General features: G+C 44.2%; 5 protein-coding genes and 1 long non-coding RNA gene across 7 annotated transcripts; 5 read left to right on the top strand and 1 right to left on the bottom strand.

Annotated features, from left to right (window-relative positions):
• Window positions 1-1,106: 1,106 nt before the first annotated feature.
• On the top strand, window positions 1,107-2,579 carry LOC108119732 (sn-1-specific diacylglycerol lipase ABHD11). The gene has a single exon (XM_017233036.3). It carries the CDS (start codon window positions 1,262-1,264, stop codon window positions 2,186-2,188), a length of 927 nt encoding a protein of 308 aa, XP_017088525.2. The 5' UTR covers window positions 1,107-1,261; the 3' UTR covers window positions 2,189-2,579.
• A 779-nt stretch (window positions 2,580-3,358) lies between these two features.
• Window positions 3,359-4,865, bottom strand: LOC108119733 (uncharacterized). 2 transcript variants are annotated; one of them, XM_070281572.1, is made up of 8 exons: window positions 4,679-4,859; window positions 4,525-4,623; window positions 4,367-4,453; window positions 4,199-4,309; window positions 4,057-4,143; window positions 3,935-4,003; window positions 3,826-3,874; window positions 3,359-3,759 (listed from the first exon to the last, which is right to left on the bottom strand). In XM_070281572.1, the coding sequence occupies exons 1-8, from the start codon at window positions 4,751-4,753 to the stop codon at window positions 3,509-3,511; spliced, it is 828 nt and encodes a 275-aa protein (XP_070137673.1). In that variant the 5' UTR covers window positions 4,754-4,859; the 3' UTR covers window positions 3,359-3,508. The 2 variants fall into 2 exon arrangements, with proteins under 2 accessions (XP_070137673.1, XP_043067656.2); XM_043211721.2 differs by lacking the exon at window positions 3,826-3,874 and having other exon boundaries at window positions 3,594-3,759; window positions 4,679-4,865.
• Window positions 4,595-6,114, top strand: LOC138926660 (uncharacterized). The gene is made up of 3 exons (XR_011443268.1): window positions 4,595-4,718; window positions 4,816-4,952; window positions 5,014-6,114. It is a non-coding gene; the product is annotated as an uncharacterized lncRNA (long non-coding RNA).
• Window positions 6,115-7,120: 1,006 nt separating this feature from the next.
• On the top strand, window positions 7,121-9,560 carry LOC108119725 (uncharacterized). Its single transcript, XM_017233030.3, has one exon. The coding sequence runs from the start codon at window positions 7,265-7,267 to the stop codon at window positions 8,825-8,827; it is 1,563 nt and encodes a 520-aa protein (XP_017088519.2). The 5' UTR covers window positions 7,121-7,264; the 3' UTR covers window positions 8,828-9,560.
• Window positions 9,561-10,880: 1,320 nt separating this feature from the next.
• I-t (inhibitor-t) lies at window positions 10,881-11,390 on the top strand. The gene has a single exon (XM_017233023.2). The coding sequence runs from the start codon at window positions 10,881-10,883 to the stop codon at window positions 11,388-11,390; it is 510 nt and encodes a 169-aa protein (XP_017088512.2).
• Window positions 11,391-18,147: 6,757 nt separating this feature from the next.
• Window positions 18,148-18,824, top strand: LOC108119754 (uncharacterized). The gene has a single exon (XM_017233091.3). The coding sequence runs from the start codon at window positions 18,171-18,173 to the stop codon at window positions 18,789-18,791; it is 621 nt and encodes a 206-aa protein (XP_017088580.1). The 5' UTR covers window positions 18,148-18,170; the 3' UTR covers window positions 18,792-18,824.
• The last annotated feature ends 401 nt before the right edge of the window (window positions 18,825-19,225 follow it).

The raw sequence follows: 19,225 nt of genomic DNA, 5'->3' as shown, positions 1-19,225 counted from the left end.
GGCTCCAAAAACACCAAAAATGAGTGGCCTCATAGCCCCGTGGGAAGAAAGGAATTCCCTCCATTGTGGCAACAATTCAGCCGCGTGGCAACAGGACAACGTCCGAGGCTTAGAAAGGAATGCGCTGACAGGCCGAGGTAAGCCTTTGATGGGCATTTGAAGTTTTGATTCCTTGGAGGGAGGTGGGTGTCTTGGAAGCGAAGGATGATGGATATCCTGGCGGGGCCGACTGTCGCTAAAGTTTCAATGGGAATGATTTGTAACATAAGGGGCAAAGCGAACAGGTCCTGAACTTTTTGGTTTGCATTCGAAAGTTCCTTTTTATGGCACAAAATGAGGTTCCCGGTTTATTTATTTAGTTCGTTTTATGTTCTCCTTCTTCGAAGGAGTGTAACTCGAGAGTTCTTCATTGTGTCAATAGCTTGAAATTGGATATGAAGTGCCTCGGATACTGTCAAGCAAAGACAGACCTCCCACTTTGATGGCTCAATCCAGTCAAGAGATCGAGTTCAAAAACAGTTCCACATAAAAATAGTTGTAAAATTTGCATTCATTTCATTTTCAACCATTAGGCAGTCTCTGGCCTTCATCATTCGTTTCCCAGGACAAACAAACTCCTTGGTAATCCACTGATTCTAGTTTGCAAAAGGGACTTGGAGTTACAAGAAATGTCCAAGGCGATTTGTTTGTGTCTGCGTCTGAGCACTCGCCAGGATTTATGCTCTCTGTGATGGCAGTGTTTGCATTATGAAAATGTGGAAATTTGAATTTTTTTCCGCCCTCCTTACTACTTAGTCCTTACTCCTGCCTTGGCGTTTCCTAATTTTCCACACAAATGCATTTTATTTATTACGCAATTTGGGGATTTGTACGCGAAGCCACAACTGGAAGCGACATAAAAGCGCTTAACTCCAAAGCGTTAAACGAGGCATTAGCCCCAGTGGATTACTCTTGATGGTCCAGGTCGTGGTCCTGTTGGAGGTTTTGTTCCCAAGACAACAGGCAACAAAGCAAATATTACACCGGGCGTATACGTAATATGCTCAGGTAAGAGACACGTGGACTAATCTCGCTACCCATGATTTGAAAAAGTATTCATTTTTCATTTATTTTTGTAAAACCCTAAAAATTATTCAAATGAAGTAGTTTACAGGGACATCTAGCCAGTGGCGCTAGAAATGCACTAAAATTTCGAATGCCATGATTTCTTGTCCCTAAATAAACAAAAAAAAAAGAAAAAAAAAAATATTAAAAAATAAGCATGGATGTCTCGAAATTTTTCGTAATCATGCGACGATATCGACTCGGATCAGTCCGGTTGTCGACTGCTGGAATTAGGCATTATGGCCAGAAGATGGTAGAAGGAGTACATCTCCAGTACGTCAGCTACAGATTGCCGCACAACCATCAGATGTCTCCGCCCATTATCGTAATGCACGGTCTGGCCCAGACACTGAGCTCCTGGCGGCGCGTGTCCCGCAATCTGTGCAGCAAGGGGCCTCGTCGGGTGATCACGGTGAGTGCCAGAAACCACGGAGCAAGCGCCCGTACGGAGGCACACACGCCCCGGGACATGGCATCCGATATCTTAACCCTGATGCGTCGCCTAGGCCTGACTCGGATCGTTGCTCTGGGCCACGGCATGGGTGGTAGGGCGATGATGACCCTAGCTTTGGAGCAACCTCTCCTCGTCGAACGAGTCATTGCGGTGGATGTCACACCGGGTCCGGTGCCAGAGAGTTGGTATTTAAGCAGGAAGAGGTTCGAGCTGATGTCGCAGATCGCCCCCACAATTCCGGGTCATCTCACTCTTCACGAGGGTCGCGTCTTCGTGCTGAATAAGGTGAAGCACCTCATAACGAACCGTAATGAGATTCTGACGATTCTTCAAAATCTGCGCAAACCGACTGATAACAGTTTCGCCTGGTCGATGAATGCCCAGGCGGTGCTGAACTCCTGGAAGGATCTGGTCACCCACTACGAGGACACCTTGAAGGGCCTGAAGCCGTACACAGGCCAGGTGCTTCTCATAGGCGGTTCTCAGTCGGGATTCGTCACCAGCTCAACTATCGATATAATGAAGAAATACTTTCCCAATACGACGGTCAAGTCCCTGGACACAGGCCACCAGGTGTACAAGGAGCAGCCGGATCAGTTCGTTCAACTGGTGGTGAACTTTACGCGGTAATGCTCACCGTGTAATTGATAGTTGGCTTAACTATAGGACATGGACTTTAAATTGCTTGAAGCTTTGGCAGTTGGCTGAAATTTCAGCACTCAATATACTCGCCCGATAATTGCGCTGTCAGCACAATGGATGCTGCAAAAAGGGTGAATGGCTGAAAGTAACAGACAGCTGGATTTGCGGGATTAGGACCAGGACTGGCGCCCACAAAAAGGAGCAAAGGCCCGAGCAGCCGAAAATCGTTGCCCCATCAACTTGGCAGCCAGTCGAATCGATACCTGGCACTCTCAGGTGCAGAGAAGTGCTCCAGCACACAAAGGTCCTCCACCATTTTTGCCAATAAAGTAGCACAAGGTGAGGCCAAATGCGGCACAATGCGATACAATTTAGATTTACATGCTTCGTCTGATTTATTTGTATTGGACGTGTGGGCGATAGAGTCTTCTGGCTGACTGGCTCCCTTTTGTGTCTGTGGACTGGCTCCCTTCAAAAGTCGATAATCTGTGGTGGCGAGCTCACCGGTCTCCGTCTTTTCATTCCTCCATCTTTCCATATACGGAATGATTCCGATGTATTTTTGCCAGAAATTGAGTCATGACTGAGATTTGAATGTAGACAGGGACAATGTGTACTCTAGAGTGGTCCTTGTTAAGTCAGATATTAAAAAAAAGTACTTTAATTTATTTTGTTATACAATTTTTTATTAAGGTATAGGTACAAAGTATAGTATAGAAGAAATCTTAATCTAAAAAATGTGTATAATTTGTTTCTATCATAGATTCAGATATAATTTTGTAATAATTAGGAATAATAAATCATTGTTAAGTATAATTGTACAATTTGTATCGATATCCTTTAAGGATATATGTAGTATAAGTAACCAGAACCACCTTAATGTACAGAGTCTGTGCCAGAGCTATGAATCCTTAAGTTGTTTGGCCCGGACCAACTCGAAATAACTCGCACAACATTCCTGCCACATCCGACACAAGCCACGTCGTGGTGCCGCCTTTGTTCCGGCTTTAATGAGGATTACGTGAAATTTCATTATGCTCCGTAATAAATAAGTAGCAAGTCAAATAAACAGGGTCTGGCAAACAAATGCTGGGGAATGAATGCATGTGGCATGTGGATGTGAAACACAAACATCCTCCGCCGTATACAATATTAAAATTTAGACACGTACACATTTTATTGCTTGTCTTCTCGGCGGGCACGGGTTGTGTGTTGGTGTGGCATTCGTGTTTCAGTGGCAGTTGCATAAGACTAAAAAATATGAAAAAACAAGTGTAGGAGTATACAAATATGGGATTACTCGCGAAATCAATCCGAGTCGGAATCCAATATGGCAGTATTCGTGTCCAAATGGGTGTTGTAATACTGAATAAGGGCACCTGGTGCCCACTTTTTCATTTCATCATTGGTTACCACTTCAAGTTCCGCACATCTCTTGAACTTGACCAGAAAATGCAATTTCTCATTTTTTTTGAATGCACAAATAATCTCCTTTAGGATCAGGTCCCTGCTAAATCCATTATTTTGAGTCACTGGCCCCAGAAAGTCAAAGTTTCCTCCTGAAATTCAAAGATACAGGTCAATAAAATGGTCAAAAACAAAAATTCATTTTTTTTATGAATTACGACTCATAGATTGGAGGATCCTCAGATTGTTTGGCTTCATGGGACGTCCCTAAAAATATCATTTTCACTGTGGACTTTACATTTAAAGGAATATGTGCCATAACATTACCCGGCGTCGCTCTCCGCTAGAGTTATGGAACCGCAAAGCCTTAATGGAGTCGGTTATTGGTGGGCGTCCCTAAAAGATTCTTTATTATTTAAAGAATGGTGTTTAAATTAAAATGTGCTCACCCTAGGTTTTCCCATTTTGTTCATTCCAATCCTATTTTTTTCCATCATCCTCCTTAGTTTTGTCTTGGGGGAAAGTGGGGGGCGGCCCTACAAAATTTGATTCTTTACAATATTTTTGGTGTTTAAGTTAAGAAGTATTTACCCTTCGCTTAGGTTTTCGAGGAACATCCCCCAGGGCTCCAGCAGCTAGGCCATGGTTCTTTTGTGGATCATGCTTTACTTCCACGTGTGATTTCGATGACTCAGCATATTCCTAAAGAATTTTTTTTATTTTTTCGTTAAAGATGCTTGATATTTCAGAAACGCTTACCTGGTTTGACATTTTTTCTATATAATCCTTTACTTCGAAATCAGAATCTTCGTCAAGGGAATCAAAAATTGATTTACTGAGACTGGTCTATTTAGAGGAGGAAAGTGGGATTCAATGCAATCCATCTTTTTCTGGGCTTAATGTGAAAAAATACTTACCACTGTTTGATCGTCTACTTCGAGGGAAAAAGGTGCATAAAAAACAGGACCATCCGATCCCAAACTTATGAAAGAATCGGAGTCAGACAACTCATTATCCTAAAGTTTGAACATTTTTTTAGTTTTTCTGGTGTTTGATTCAAGAAAAGCTTACCTCAGGTTGCTTGGGTTGTTCATTTAAAGTTTTATTCACCGTAGGTATTAAGTAACTATAAGATAGCGAATCCATTTCAAGTTTTTCACTTTTTTTCAAACGAAAATGACAAATCCAATAATTTTTCGTTCTTCCAGGGCTGGAGTACAATTGCAGGTGACGTTTGAGTGGCAATGCGCTTTTTTTTAGAGTGACCATAAAGTTTAGAGTAACCTTAAAGTTTAAAGGAGAAAACGCAGCCGATAATCCTGCCACACTTCGACTAATAATGACTGTACGCAATTTATCTCAATTAATCGGAGATTACATTTTATGAATATTGATTTTGTTCGCAGCTCGTGCCGCTCTATTAATTGAACTTTCGGTTGGGTGGTTCGCAATAAGGGATGGATACGGATACTCAATATCCATCTTCCGATTCGGATTCCATTGCCGACTCGTGCCAGTTTGTACAGGTAGATTGCTGCGTGTTTGCCTTGGCAGACATCCAATTCATTAGCTGTTTCTCCGCCTCAAACCCGGGCGAAAGAACACATAAAAGCTGCAATGTGTGCATTGAGAGATGCTGATGAATCAACCCGGGATGCTCCTGCCAGGATGCTACTTGCCCCACACTCCGCACAATCCAAAATTCGGTATCCAACTGTAGCAGCCATTCCGGGCCAATTCCGCTGCTATGCTTTTGTCTTTTCAATTACTCGCGAGCTTCAAAGTCAAAACTTTTGTGCAATTATCCTGCGAGACAATTTTCGCTGTCTCGATTTTTATGAGCTCGCAAAGTTCTATGGCGCGGCGGGAGAACTTTTCCACCCTGAAATTGTTTCCATTTTGTTGTTTTCCCTTCAAGACAGTTGATTTTTAATTTCATGTTGGTGGTTTCCTTGGCCCAAAACCCTGCAGCTGCATTTTTCTCGTCTACTTTGACTACTAGGGGGCGGGTTCGAAAAGTTAACGTCGGTTTAAAGTAAAACTTATACCCCGAAGTTGGAGGAAAAATAAAGCCGAGCAGACGCTGACCTAATGAGCAGACGCTGTCCTGCAAAAGAAATTGACACTCCGACGAGGGACCCTAATGAAGCCGGGCTTCCGTCCAGGATAAGGAACGCAACGGACAACGGACATGAGACCCGGGACACTGGCGATAAGGTCAACGGGCGTGGCTCGTAAAGAGGCGGTCATAAAAGCGAATGGCGGGTGAAAATGGCGTGGCGACAATCGGGGCGGTCCCGTTTATCTTGGACTCCTTGGACCCGTCCCCAGGCCGCCGTCCGGGATATTAATAAACACGTCTGCAGTGTCCATGTCCCGGCTACGGCGCATTATTCTTGACTCCATCAGTTTGGGGGCCTTTGTGGGGTTAATGTGGTCGGTCATTAGTGCCGTAATTGGCAGCTAATTGGCTTGATGAGTGCCGACCAGCTTGATTGGAATCTTTTGACCCAATGGCTGCCATGATAAAACGCCATGATTTAGTAGACCTTTCCAGAAGAATCTTTAACCAAGGGACATCGCCCAAGGTAATGCAGGGTATCTGCCAATCCAATTTCTGAATATGTAATCAAAACTTTGCTTATTAAAGCGAAAATGCGAAAAATTATGAATCAATTTTCAGTCGAGGGCGTAGAAAAGTGCAAAGTAATCAAAGCGTTGCAAAATTGCAGGAATAATGGAGGTGAAAGTCGTTAAAATTTGCATAGTTCTTGTAGTCTCTGGACTGATTTGAAAATTGGGTCATTTCAACCACAAAAGTGGATAGAATTGCAATTTTATTTTCAGCGCGACTATCCATTATGAGATCGATAAATTCTAATAGATGAACCAGAGAGTTCTTTTTATTTATATTTTTGTTTTTCTGTATATCTGATGTTTGTTTTATGGATTTTAATTTTTTTTATTTATTTATTGCGCCAATTTGCGCCAAAAATAAATTCCCAAAGCCATATGCCACGTTCCCAAAGCCGTATGTCACGTGGCATTTTTATTTATCGAAATTTTTTAATCAGTTCTGATACGGGTATGGAAGTTTTTTTTTAATTTTCGGCGAATTTTTTGATACTTTTGATCAATTTAATAACTGTTAATGATTTATTTACGTTGGAATAGACCACCAAATGTAACAAAAAGATGCCATCCTGTATCCAAAAGTATGTCAATAAACAGTAATGGATTTATCTTTAGCCTTACCAATTCCATTTCAAATTAATTTTGTTATTTTTTGCACACAAAGTAGTAAATGAAACACTTTTCTCCTACAAAGCCAAGCCAACTATAAAAAAGCGCGATGTATAAATCAGTGTGGCCAAAGCTTGAAAAGGTATCAGCTGAACTTCGGCCACAAAAATGTAAAAAGTTTACCAACACGCTTGTATAAGTTCAACAACAAAAAAATATTCTGAACAAAGTAGGCGTACTACTACCATTTCTAGAAAATGATACAGCTTACACTCAGTCCCTTTTTTTATTCGTAGTCTCTTGGATGTCATCAAAGATTTCAGTATTTTTTATAATTCAAAGGAATCGGTTCGTGTTTGATCAGCAGTAAAAGCCCCATAAATCGGAGTTTTACACAATTTTTTTTTATCTGCGATGGACCTCACGACAGTCAGCGTGGTGTATGCCAATCCATTTTATGTCCAGAATTACGCCGAAATGGGGCAGCCACAGCAGATCCAGTTACCGCAACAGGGTCCTCACCAGCACCAGATCTACCATACCGGCTATATGGTCAGTACCGCACCAACCCTGGTGCCCGGCGCTCTCAACGTGCAGCCGGTGAGTACTAGCAGCCCAGTTTTTGGTCAGACTCGACCTCTGTTCGGAGATCTGTACCGCTTCGAGGACGGCGGTGGGGATGCCAGTGGCTCGCTGTTGTTGGGCCAGGACGATGGTGGTTTCTGTGGCGGCAATGTCACGGGAACTGACAGTGGCTCCGGAGCTGGCAGCGAAAACGACGACACCGAAGAGCCGCGGAGCGGAGAACCCCAATCGCCCATGTCGTTCACGACGACAAGCACCTCGTCCTCTTGCTTGGATGCGACCAATAACGATTCAGGCATCCAGGCGGGCCTCTTCAAAACACTCACCGACGAGAGTGATGAGGAGGAGGAGGATGAGGATCCGGCGGGGATGGCGGCGGCTCTTGCCAGTGTTTCGTTACAAGGGTATGGACAGGACATGGAAGATCGGGACACGATACAGCTTGACGGAAGCGCTCAGGTGAATCGCGATCAAACAGAGATAGACGAGGTGGGCGACGACCAGGACCAGGACATGCAGTTCACCTCTGTTTATCCGCGCACCACGGACGAGTTCCTGCCACAGCTACCGCTGCCGCGGCCCTGCGCTTTCATGAACGTGGGCCAGGAGCAGTATATCATCCAGCCGGACACGGTGTTTGTGCTGGGCATGCGCTTGAACGTAACTAAGAACGACATAATCGCCTTCTTCGGCAAACTGGGACTGATCAAGATGGACCAGTCCACTAGCAAGCCGAAGATCTTCGTCTACAAGAACAAGTTGACCGGCCGCTCCAAGGGCGAGGCCACCATTACCTATGTGAGTCCCTACTCGGCCCAGGCAGCCATCGCCTGTCTAAACGGAAGCAAGTTCATGGGCCAGCAGCTGACGGTCCTGCCTGCCTACCTGTCCACCCGGAAGGGCAGTGTCCGGTTTAGCTATCCGCGCGAGCTCAACCCCCTTGACCAGCAGCGACGCCAGCGGCAGCAGCGGTGGAAGCCAGCCAGTGACAACTGGGTGTGCCTCATCTGCCGCAACAGCAACTTTGTGTGGCGCTCCAGCTGCAACCGATGTGAGGCCAGCAAGCAGACGGCCTCGGCCGGGGCAGAGTTGGCCTCAGTCGGAACAGAAATAGCTCGTGGCGGTATGGGAAGTGATGGCGGCTCAGGAGGACTCTCATCTGGAGGAACTCGCTCATCAACGGGAAACGGAAACGAGAACGGAGGCCGCCGTTGGAGGCCGCAAAAGAATGACTGGCCGTGCCCATTCTGTTTCAACGTGAATTTCTGGTACAGGACCAAATGCAACAGGTGCCGTGCCCCTCGAGAGGAGGCCGTGGCCACTCACACTGAGACGGAGCCAGAGAAGGAGCGCTGGGAACTGGTGGACAGCCAAGTCTCTAGCAACGAGTAATTCACTGGATGTTGATCGTATAATTTGTCCGTCGTATCCGTCTACGTAATCTTCCATCCCATCAACCCCTTATACCACATCCGTACATTCAATTTGTGTTGTTGTTTATTAAGCCTCTCTGGTGACAACCAGCACTGTTTCATCTTCATCTCCTGCTTCAGGCCCCACAAAATTACCAGTGATTGGAACACACACGCTGAGCTGTGTCGGGAGCGGAACCATGTGGCCGATCCGATTCCGATCTTCCCGCAAGAACTGAATTCCGTTCGAATCGATAAAAAACATAACCCGCAAGCCAATATGGACGTCAAAATTCCCGTTTATCTGTGTAGTTGCAAAATGCCAAGTCGTGGCCATCGCATTCCTAGATAATCCTTCGATTCATGCAATCCATATGCACAAGGTATGCTACGAATGCCCTTCGAGCGTCAAATCCACCCCGAGCAAGAGCACTAAGACCGCGGGCACCAACCTGGGACACGCTGAATGAAAGGTAATCCACTTGATTCGGGTAACTGAATATTTTACCCAGCACAAAAGCCATCCGGTTGGGACTCTGGACTCTGGACTACGGACTCTGGACCCACCTGGCAAGTTCTAAACGTTTAATGAATTTATTTACTTGCCCGGATTGGCTCTTCGGCTCATGGCTGGGTGGAACGGCACTCGAAAAAATGCAACATAATCATCTAAATTATTAAATAAAGTTTTGGGTATATCAAACCAAACAGAATATTATGGCAGTTTTATTCAGATTTTTATGAAAACTAAAAATTTTTATCCAATTTAGTCCGATTTTTCCAGTGTACTTGTGCCAGGCCACTTGAAGCTCTATCCCAAGGAGCCGAGTCGGATACCCTGGCTGCCTTTCTCCTGGGTGCCTGTCATGTGATTTAATCAAACTTTGCTTGCTGCAGCCGAATCTCCGCCACAACAGCTTGGCCAGGCGGTGGGTTGCGCTTTTGGCTGCACCCGCAGTTGTGTGGTTACCTGCCACGCCCACCTGCCACTGCCCCATCCTACGCAGATTGCCCCATTCAGAGACTTTATGTTGGGCATTTACTTTGCACTTTCATCCACACGACCACTTTGGGGGCGGTCTATACTCCAATCTACCATTCCGTCCGTCCGGGCGGCTGAATGTCCTTGCGCGTTGTTTGCTCTGCCGCCTGCAGGATATTTGCGTAGCTGCAGGTGTTGCTCTTGTTCCTTGTTCTGCCTCTGGCAACAGGACAAGAAAAGAAGAAAAAACCACCGCCCACAGTGTCGCCGATTTAAAGCGGCAGTCAGGAGTAAATGCAATAAACACCATTAGCTGTAAGGACTGCTCTGGTCGACGGTCTACCATGTTTTTTTCTTGCCCGAGCCGGGAAAAGTTCACTGCGAAACGAGGCCACCAAAGTACGGGCCAAGGTAGTGCTGTCCTGGGAGATCAAGGAGCGGGCCCGGAGAGGTCTCCGCATCAAAATGCAAACGCGAATGGCGAAAAGAAAATAAAGTGAATTGAATGGAAAAGTTTCTAACTGCGGGCGCCATCAACTGGGGTGGCGGAAAGTTTCTGGTGCCCGATTTGTTTATAGTTTCCAAGATTGTCAGCTTTTTGTGACCCATTTTGGCCTTTACTTCAACGTAATTAGAGTAACTTGGTCCATACTCTGGTGCTTATATACTTTAGTATTTGTTTATTGTTGTATTTTTATGGAAATTTTTTGGTTTTGTTAATATTACAATGCAAAATTGAAAGGATAATGAAGAAGTGGTACAATTTAGTAAGTCCTTTTATTTATATTTTTGAGAAAAAAAAGGATAATTTGAATTTTTATTTTGTAAAATTTCTACCGAGGGGGCCAAGACTTAATTGTAAATCGATGAAACCGCACTCTAACTACGATAAACATTTGGAAATACAACATATGAACACGATACAAAAACTAACATTAGGACACCATCCCTATAAACGGGTATAAACAAGGATACACGGTTGAGGATGAGTAAACTTCCTGAAGAAGAGGTAAAAGACAAACGGAATAGAAAAAATCAAGCCAGATTGAAGATGAAGATTAAGAGGAAGCCGAAGACCTATTTCCATGCACATTTCGACAAGGACAATCTGGAGGAGAGACAGCCCCTTCTCGCGGATCGCGATTATGGGTTAATGAAGACCACACAGACGGCCACTCCCTACCCGAAAAAGCACAAAGCCCTGAACGCGGAGTCCTTAAAGGCACGGCTGGAGGCGCATAAAGAAGATTTGAGCACATCGAATTTGGTGTCAACGGACTCCTCGTCTGATTCCCTTAATGACCCCTATACTTTTGATGAGCCAATTCTGAGCTTCTATATGCGCCGCAAAATCTTTGACACCGCGGAGTACACCATTTGCAAGGGTCAGAAGATGAGCGAAACCTTCCATCATGGTTCGAAAGTCCTCCACGTGCCACAGGAACGCGACGGGTCAACAGATGGCCGTTCCGTCCGCGGATCGTCCCATGCTTTCACATTTCACAGCTACAAGGACCTGCAAGATTACTGCCTCACGAAAAATATCAAATTAGCAAACTGATCGGTTTTTAACAATAATCGAATTATCATAAAATAAAAGCTCATATAGAACGTTTTTAGAGCTTCTATATGTGGATTTTAACTGAACAAAGTACAAAGGAATTTTTCTTTGTGGGATTCTATGATAGGGAGGTGGGTTTCTGGAGCGGATTAACGATGCCGAGTGCAGCAAAAACATAAAACAAACGCCTTTTCGCTTTTGGCCAGGACACTTGCAGACGACTGAAGTCCACGCCACTCCACTTCACCCACATTCACAGCCACGCACCACTTTGGCTCACCACAATATCCTTAATGGCACTGGGAAAAAACAGGTTTCTAAGAAGTTTTTGAGAATTTTAGCTAAGAGATGTATTCAAGATTACAAAAATTTATATTTTAATAGAAAAAGTTTTAAAAATGGTTTTTTTAACCCAAGTTATTTTTAACCCAAAGTTTTAAGTAAGAGATACTAAGTTCCTCGCATTTAGGATTTCTCATATTATATCTTTAAATTAATATCAAATAGTTTTCCATTATTATTTTGTGGGAATGTACCATAGCTTAGTTCATTGTACTTTACGAGTATTTTGAGCGGGCTGAGCCAGCGATTTCCGCGTGTTTTTCCCCCTTTTTTCCGGTTGCCATTTTGTTGCGTTTTTGCCACGAGCTCTCCTGCCACTCGTGCCGAGTTTTTCTGTTATTTTCTGTTATCCAAGTCTCATCCTCGCACATCCTGCACATCGAACAATGGCTCGAGCCACAGTGCTGAAATGTTTGGCCATAAATTATGGCGACTTGGATCAAGGCGAGTGACTGTAAGCCCAGATTGGCACGGCTCTGACAGTTTCCAAGCCCTGCGTCGCAGAGTCACAAATCGTGAATAGCGTGAATCGTGAATAGAGATTCGCGAATCGCGTATACGCAACGTGTTCGAGCCCTTGTTCGGTTTCTGACTGTCATATTGCCAACGACACGCCAGGGATCCGGCCCCGATCCAAAAACTCCGGCGCTGTCTTTTTTCGGTCTGCGGTCGGCGTTCCCCCGGAATGTCCCCCGGAAAAGTTGCCCCCCAGCACGACCCCAATGCCTCCTGACAGCTGTTCGTGTTTTTCAGTTCTGGCCAAAAGCAGCAAATGGCTAACAGCAAATGGCTAACAGCAAATGGCAAACGCAAACAGCAAATTGGCAAAGGCCGTCACATTAGCACCATTTTCCACTCTGCGGTCATAATTCACTAAAATTAATTGTCGCATTCGGTTTTTTTGTGGTCCACGTAGCTCCTTCCCTCTCTGGTTCTGTAAACTTTCCCGGCTATTTTCCCGTCCGATTCTCAAAACTCCCCAGGGTGCGGTAAATATCATTCGGTTGGCCAACAAATAAAGTCTCCAACGCCAAAAGTGTTAACTGAATTTTCGCAAAAAATTTAAATCGGGACAAGCTTAAAATGAATGCCAAAAAATTGTTTTGGCTCTTAGCTCAGTTCAAAGGCACTGGGCCAAGATCCCAGAGCTGTAATGGCCTCCTAATTTCTGGCCAAAAAAAAAAGGGAGAACGGAAAATTATGCAAAACATAATAATAAAATTTAATAAAAAATACCAGAGCCCGCGGAAGTGGATTCCGTTGATTGTCCCAATGTGTAATACAGGCACCGGCTAATGTTGCAACATTTTATGCAAATATATTGGACCAAAGACTGGACCTTGCCCCCGGGCCTCTGTGGATTGCCTTTTCGGGCCATCTTTATCAGGTATTTGTTTATGCAGCTGCCAGCCGAGGCTTATTTTATTACGCTCTTTGGGGACTCAGATTCCGGCCCTGTTGCCGCCTCCTGTTGCCGTTTATACAAATGGCTTCTGAAATAGGCAAATAAGTACTTGGTAAGTAAATTTTTGGGCCGCCACCTGACTGCCTTTTCAGCCTCTTCTGGGCCTGGCTAGGAGGCGTCAATCGCTCGGCTCTAGGGACATAAAAATAAGTCAGCAGACAACGATGTCATTCAAGGGCTGAAAGCAGAAAGTCGGAAAGACGGCTAAAAGTTGCAAACTTCGTTTTGTTTTATTCGTTTCGGATTATAAAACGAAACGAATGTAGGCAAAACTTCTAACCGGGCTTCAAAGTCGGCAAACACGGCCACCCCAAATCACGCCTCCTTGAAAAAGGGTGAAATGGTACGGTGGGGCAATAAAATAAATTCTGGGGGCTTCTGAGGACTTTTATTGAAGTACTTGTAGAGTTTCCCTTGGGACTAGTTCTATTAATAATGGACCTATTGGAAATTGAGAAATTCTGTTTACTAGGAAAATAAAATAAAGTCATTTCTTCAATTTGAATAACATATTAATATAATTTTTTTTATATATGTACAATTTTTATATATTTTTCAATAATAATCTATCTTTCTTTCATAAATAGAATGTAGCCAATTAATATTTGATTTTATTTTTCTTTAAAAATCTAGGAATTAGGCCCACTGTCTCCCCAATGCCGATTTAAGCGCCTCCGGAAACAATAAAAACTCCGCGCGCACAATGCGCCCGGCATAAAAAGTGCTTATTACGGCGTATAGTTGACTACGGCCTTTGTGGCAATGGCAACAGAGGCAAACGGAAGCTCCGGCAACAATTGAAATAAATGAATTGGGCAAAAAGGATTGTGGGCAAACATAAAATGGAATGGCACGAGAGGCGGGCATATGGGAGAGGATTTAGGTCGATTAAGGCTGAAAATTTGATATTCGAAAGTAAATTCTGGGGCAACCGACGGATGCCAACCAATTTTGAAGTAGCTCGTCAGGGTTTATGCCGCCACAAATTTCTCTGAGCAGTTAAATCAAAATTGGAATCAAATCGGAAACATTAAAGAGTTCGGATTCGAGAATGCAGTCAACACAAGTATCAGAATCATGGGGCTTTTCAGAGAGGGATCTCGAAACTAAGCCAATTTCAAGGCTCACCAACTGGGAAGCCAGAGAGGCCGCCAGACTGGAGGCTGGCGGGCTGGCACCTATTTCAAACTCAATTAAACACGGAAAGGCTAGAACAGGACCAACCCACTCCTCGCCCTGTCGGTCGCCTGTTTTTCACTTTCTGTGTCATGAAATTCTCCACGCTGGACGCAGATGTTCTTTATGTGGGTGAGCCCCCACACTTTCCAGGCTGAGTGGGTTTATTGTGGATGCAGTCTGTCCTGGTGGATTAAATATTTGAATACAGATGCCAGCATGTCCTGTGCCAGGGGTCTTTTATTTTGATTTAATTTAAAGTCACGGCCCAGGGTCTTTAACTAAATAAAGGAAACTTTTCCACACAAAACTTTTCACACTCTTGGACTTTGGAAGAGAGCAGTGCCCTGGGGTCCTATTCTTTGCCTTTGTTTGTATTTCATGGACATTGATTTGATTGGATATTATGTCTCTATAAAATTGAATTATTTTCAACACTAAGTCTTGGCTTAGTTTCTAAAGCTAAGAGTTTACTTTCAGAATTTATATAGCTTTTGTATATATTTTATAAATTGACCAAACACTTAGCTTAGTTAAAATTTAAGCCTTTATTTGAAACCTTGTTGCCAAAACAACAGCCCATTTAGTCAGACTGTTTTTGGCAGAGGTTTATCTTTGTACCTTTTTTGTTGGCTGGGTTATTAGGTTCGCATGACAGCATTGGCAAAATACAAGCCAAAGGCAACAATAAACACACACACACGTTGCAGATTAGAATGTTTGCTGTTTTTCAAGCCATTTGCATACATTCCACACATACATCCCCCACTTCTGAAAGGACACCTACACGGAGTCGCATTCGGACACGTGGACACCTTTGTGACCCATCAAGCTTTACATTGAATTTCGGCAAGTGACCCGCATGTCGGTGACCATGCATAATTAGACCAGTTAAGGGCGTTGTTATGGCCCAAATATTTGGTTTGTAAATTGATTCTGCTTTGAGAGCTCTATGGCTTAAGATCAAGGCACATGGAGGTACAAAGGATTTATATCAAAGGCCTTATTTAGTAATTTAAGCAGCAAGGGGCTTTTCCTTTATCACCTTTAATTCACGAATTTATTTCTTTGAGAAGTCCTTCCTGATTTTCCCCAAACTGTCACTTTCAGTTTGACAAATTTGTGAGTAATATTTCGGCCCTTAGAAATAGTTCCTTTTGATTTGAAATATGTCACTTTTAATTGGGTAAATATATTTCAAATGCTGCTTACCCAAATCATGTCACCTGTTTGTAGTTTCTCTTTGATTTTTTATTGAAAGAGGGACAATCAGTGATTGTAGATTGCCAGATACACCTGTCCCACGTTGATGATGATGGCGTTTTTTCTGGCAAAGCTAAAACATTCGAATGTTTTAGAGTCAACGAACCAGGAACTCCACTAAAGCTCCACTAGCATTTCCATTTCCATTCAGAGTCCCGTTTCCAACTCAAACCATTCCGATTTCCGATGCCAATGCCAATTCAAAATTGTCCCATTGCTGGCCAGTGTTCTGTGAAGCGGAAAGCTGGCCAATTATTGTGTGCAAAGTCCATAAATAATATGGCTAAAAGGGGGTGGAGAATTGAGGTGGAGCTGAGCTCCAAATGATGCCACTTGCATTAAGTGGAGATGCCCGAATCTAATCTGCATTTGTGGCACCAGGCCTCCCCAAAAGCGGCTTCTTTCCTTTACCTTCCATCTCCCAGTTTCTGGCTTCTCACTGTTTGTCCCCGGCACACATTTCGAGTGTTCTGTTTATGTGGAGCACACATTTCCAGCTCAAGACATGGAGCCGTCGTTTGCATAATAATTTAACTCATTACTCGCACCACCCTCGCACCCGTCACCGTCGAAGCCCATGTGGAGCACAAACTAAATAAGCATAAGTAAGACACATTCATTTGCCAGACGCTGAGTTCTTCTCTCCTCAGTTGCGAAAGGATTTACGGCATCCTGGAGCCCTAACGAGGTAATTTCGAGGCTCGGCGAGGTCAAGATGTGACGACGACACTCACACGGCACTAACACCCACTCACTTACCCACACCCCTACACACACATGAACACTCTCCAACACACACACTGAATGATGAATGCATTTCTGTTTACGGCGCTCATTACGCATACGACACGTGAGCCCGACTCCTAAACGTTGTCGCATTTAGAACGCCTTCTGGACCCTCGGGGGATGCTTTTCCCTCTAAACGGTTTCTTAACTTGTCAACATAATTGATTTGGTTTGCATCTGGAATCGATAGTTCTACGCCCAGGGCCATCATTTCAACCATTTCAACCAGCAATTATTGACTGTTTTTGCCCGCAAATTTGCAAGTTCAGTTTGCAGAACATAAAACGGGCAACGAGGCGCATAAAGTGCATTTCTAGGGCGGGAAGCGAATGCAGGTGAAAGTTTGGTGGCCTCCAGGTTGTGGTTCTTGTTCTGCCTTCAGGTTGCAAGTTGCTTACCGCATTGCCCAACTTTTTTTATTGCCATCGCGGTGCTCCGCTTGTGGCGAAATGCGAAAATGGAGGCTATGGCCGCAAAAAGTTGTCGATTCTGGGGCAGATTTTAAAGAGATACCCTCATTGAGGTTTAATTCTAGTTTATTGCAGTTGGACGCAGAAAGGCACTGGAAGAAATGGCCAGGTAAAGAGATGGGTTGGTTCATTTCAGTTCGATTCAATATTACCTAGACCCATAAGGCAATAAGAACAAGTACAAGTTTATTTCTTTCCTGTAACAAGACGCCAGCGAAATGGAATCACTCATTTAATAAATAGCTTAAAATGCCTCTCGTCTAGACGGGAAAGAACTGGTCCAGGCATTGGAAAATCAACTGGTTTTCCCTCTGACTTCTGTCATTTTTATGCTTTTGCTCTTCTGTCTCTGTCAAGGGTGCTGCCTCCTCGCACTTTTCGAGCTCATTCTCGCAGGTCTCTAATCTTCAACCGTAGCATTTCTTTCTCCGTTCTCCGTTTCCTGTCCGGGTCAGTGTCGCAGCTCGAGGGGATGCACATCCCGGAGAGACGTCCCGGATAGACTGTACCCTTGCAAAAAGTTTCTGACTAAGCGCCTGGGAGGAGTTTGCAGCTCATCCCGCTTACCCGCTTACCCGCTTTCCGCATTTTCCGCTGCTGCACAGTTCCCGATGCAACAGCAACAGCAATTCACTTAAGTTACTCAAGTCGTTGAGGGCATAACTTCCGCTTCGCATTCCAGCTGAAGACCCAATCATTCGCCCCCATATAGCCTCCAGCCAGTATCCTATAGCCTCCTGCCGAGCTGCTTACTGTCTTAATGCCGTAGCTCACACATTTCATGCCATTTCTTCATGTACGCATTCCTTTGATCCGTCCTCCTTCGGTTCATGCACTTGTGCACTTTACTTAGCCATTTATGTGTGTGTGGATATGTGGATATATGTTGTGCTTAGACTACAGTAGTTGGATTACGCCGCTCCGTAAAATGTTTGCCCTTCGAAGACTTCTGTATGAATGCAGTAAATATTTGCAGAGCCACCAAAGGCATGAATCAATTCGTTTGATCTGATTTCCAACTTTAAACACACTCTTTAGTGGCTTTTAATTCACTCAACAGATTATCTTTCATGGTCGTTAGTGAAATTGGTTTAACTGGAACAGTGCTGACTTGCCACCAGAGTGCTAATTGAACTAGATTCGATTCTTAAAGCATACTTGGCCAAAAAGTAAACACTCAACAGAAAGTAAAGCCGCCCGAAGAAAGTGAGTGAGCCGAGTGAGGTGCGAAAATGCGTTCAGTTCTCTAAAAGATCTCCAAGCGAACGCATCTCTGAAATGAATCTAAGGTGGATCTTGTTCCTGGGTTTCTATACTCTAACCTGGATTGGTGTTTGCTCTTCTGAAAGCCATCTGAAAAGGTTCAGCAGATCGCTAATTTTTCCACCCACGAGTCCCACGCGTGTCCAGTTCATCGGCGGCATTGGTATTCCTGTGGAGAATCTGCACTTTGAGTCGGTCACCTCGGGATATGTCCTGAAAGCGGAATACTTCCTGCCCACCAACTCCACGGAAATCACCAGGGTCTACCTCAAACCTCAAGCAATCACTGCTCGGACGGAGTCCACCTACGGTACACTCTACAGGTGGGTTATTTACCGCGGCATTGAGATGATCATCCAGAACATGGGCCTGCCCGGAAGGAGCTGCCTTCTCCGACTGATCTGCGAACATGCTGCCCTGCCACTGACGCATGAAAGTGGCCTGTTGGGTGAACTGCTGGATATCGTTCTGTCGCCCTCCAAGTCGGTGGACGAACTGGGCCACAGTTCGGATCGGGAGTACCACACATCGGAGCATTACGGCAAACGGGGAGGCGACTGTGAGGCGGCCTACGCCCAAAAGTGTCAAAAATCGCCCATGGAACTGTTTAGTTTGCTGATGGATGTCAAAGAATAAAAACAACGGACATTGAATTTGATAATTGTGTCAGTTTTGTGGTGGTTTTATATGATTTACAGGGTATTGGTTGTGTATGTCAGACTATTACAAAAATTTATAAAAGAAAAGAAAAACCTTTTGACCAAAAATATTCCAAATTGGTAACTTTATCTGTACATTCATAAATTCAAGGTATTAGAATTCGTTTTCTCCCAGCCCAACTAGATTTTATAGCTAAATATTTATGATTAAACCGTAAGAATTAATTTATTTATCATCCCACGCCTCCCAAAAATCACGTACTCTCACATTCAAGGTGCGACAATTACAAAGTTGATAAACATTTTAATTAGTTTTCGGATTCGTTCGTGATCTGCATGGCAATCGGCATCAATTGTAATTAGGGACACAATGTAAGGACAGTGTGTACACCGGGTCGTATGCGTAATGTG

This window comes from Drosophila bipectinata, chromosome 3R (genome assembly GCF_030179905.1).
Source record: "Drosophila bipectinata strain 14024-0381.07 chromosome 3R, DbipHiC1v2, whole genome shotgun sequence".
In the NCBI taxonomy this organism is placed as follows: domain Eukaryota; kingdom Metazoa; phylum Arthropoda; class Insecta; order Diptera; family Drosophilidae; genus Drosophila; species Drosophila bipectinata.
The sequence above is the reverse complement of the archived record's forward strand: the minus strand, read 5'-3'. Positions and strand labels throughout refer to the sequence as shown.

What these genes read in the sequence shown, in the direction of transcription:
- LOC108119732 (XM_017233036.3), top strand. Translation starts at nt 1,262, where the DNA reads ATGGATGTCTCGAAATTTTTCGTAATCATGCGACGATATCGACTCGGA.
- LOC108119733 (XM_070281572.1), bottom strand. Translation starts at nt 4,753, where the DNA reads ATGGATTCGCTATCTTATAGTTACTTAATACCTACGGTGAATAAAACT. An exon ending in TAGAAAAAATGTCAAACCAG is followed by an intron (nt 4,310 to 4,366) that starts GTAAGCGTTTCT and finishes AAAATTCTTTAG; the next exon opens with GAATATGCTGAGTCATCGAA. An exon ending in ACAAAATGGGAAAACCTAGG is followed by an intron (nt 4,004 to 4,056) that starts GTGAGCACATTT and finishes AGAATCTTTTAG; the next exon opens with GGACGCCCACCAATAACCGA.
- LOC108119725 (XM_017233030.3), top strand. Translation starts at nt 7,265, where the DNA reads ATGGACCTCACGACAGTCAGCGTGGTGTATGCCAATCCATTTTATGTC.
- I-t (XM_017233023.2), top strand. Translation starts at nt 10,881, where the DNA reads ATGAAGATTAAGAGGAAGCCGAAGACCTATTTCCATGCACATTTCGAC.
- LOC108119754 (XM_017233091.3), top strand. Translation starts at nt 18,171, where the DNA reads ATGAATCTAAGGTGGATCTTGTTCCTGGGTTTCTATACTCTAACCTGG.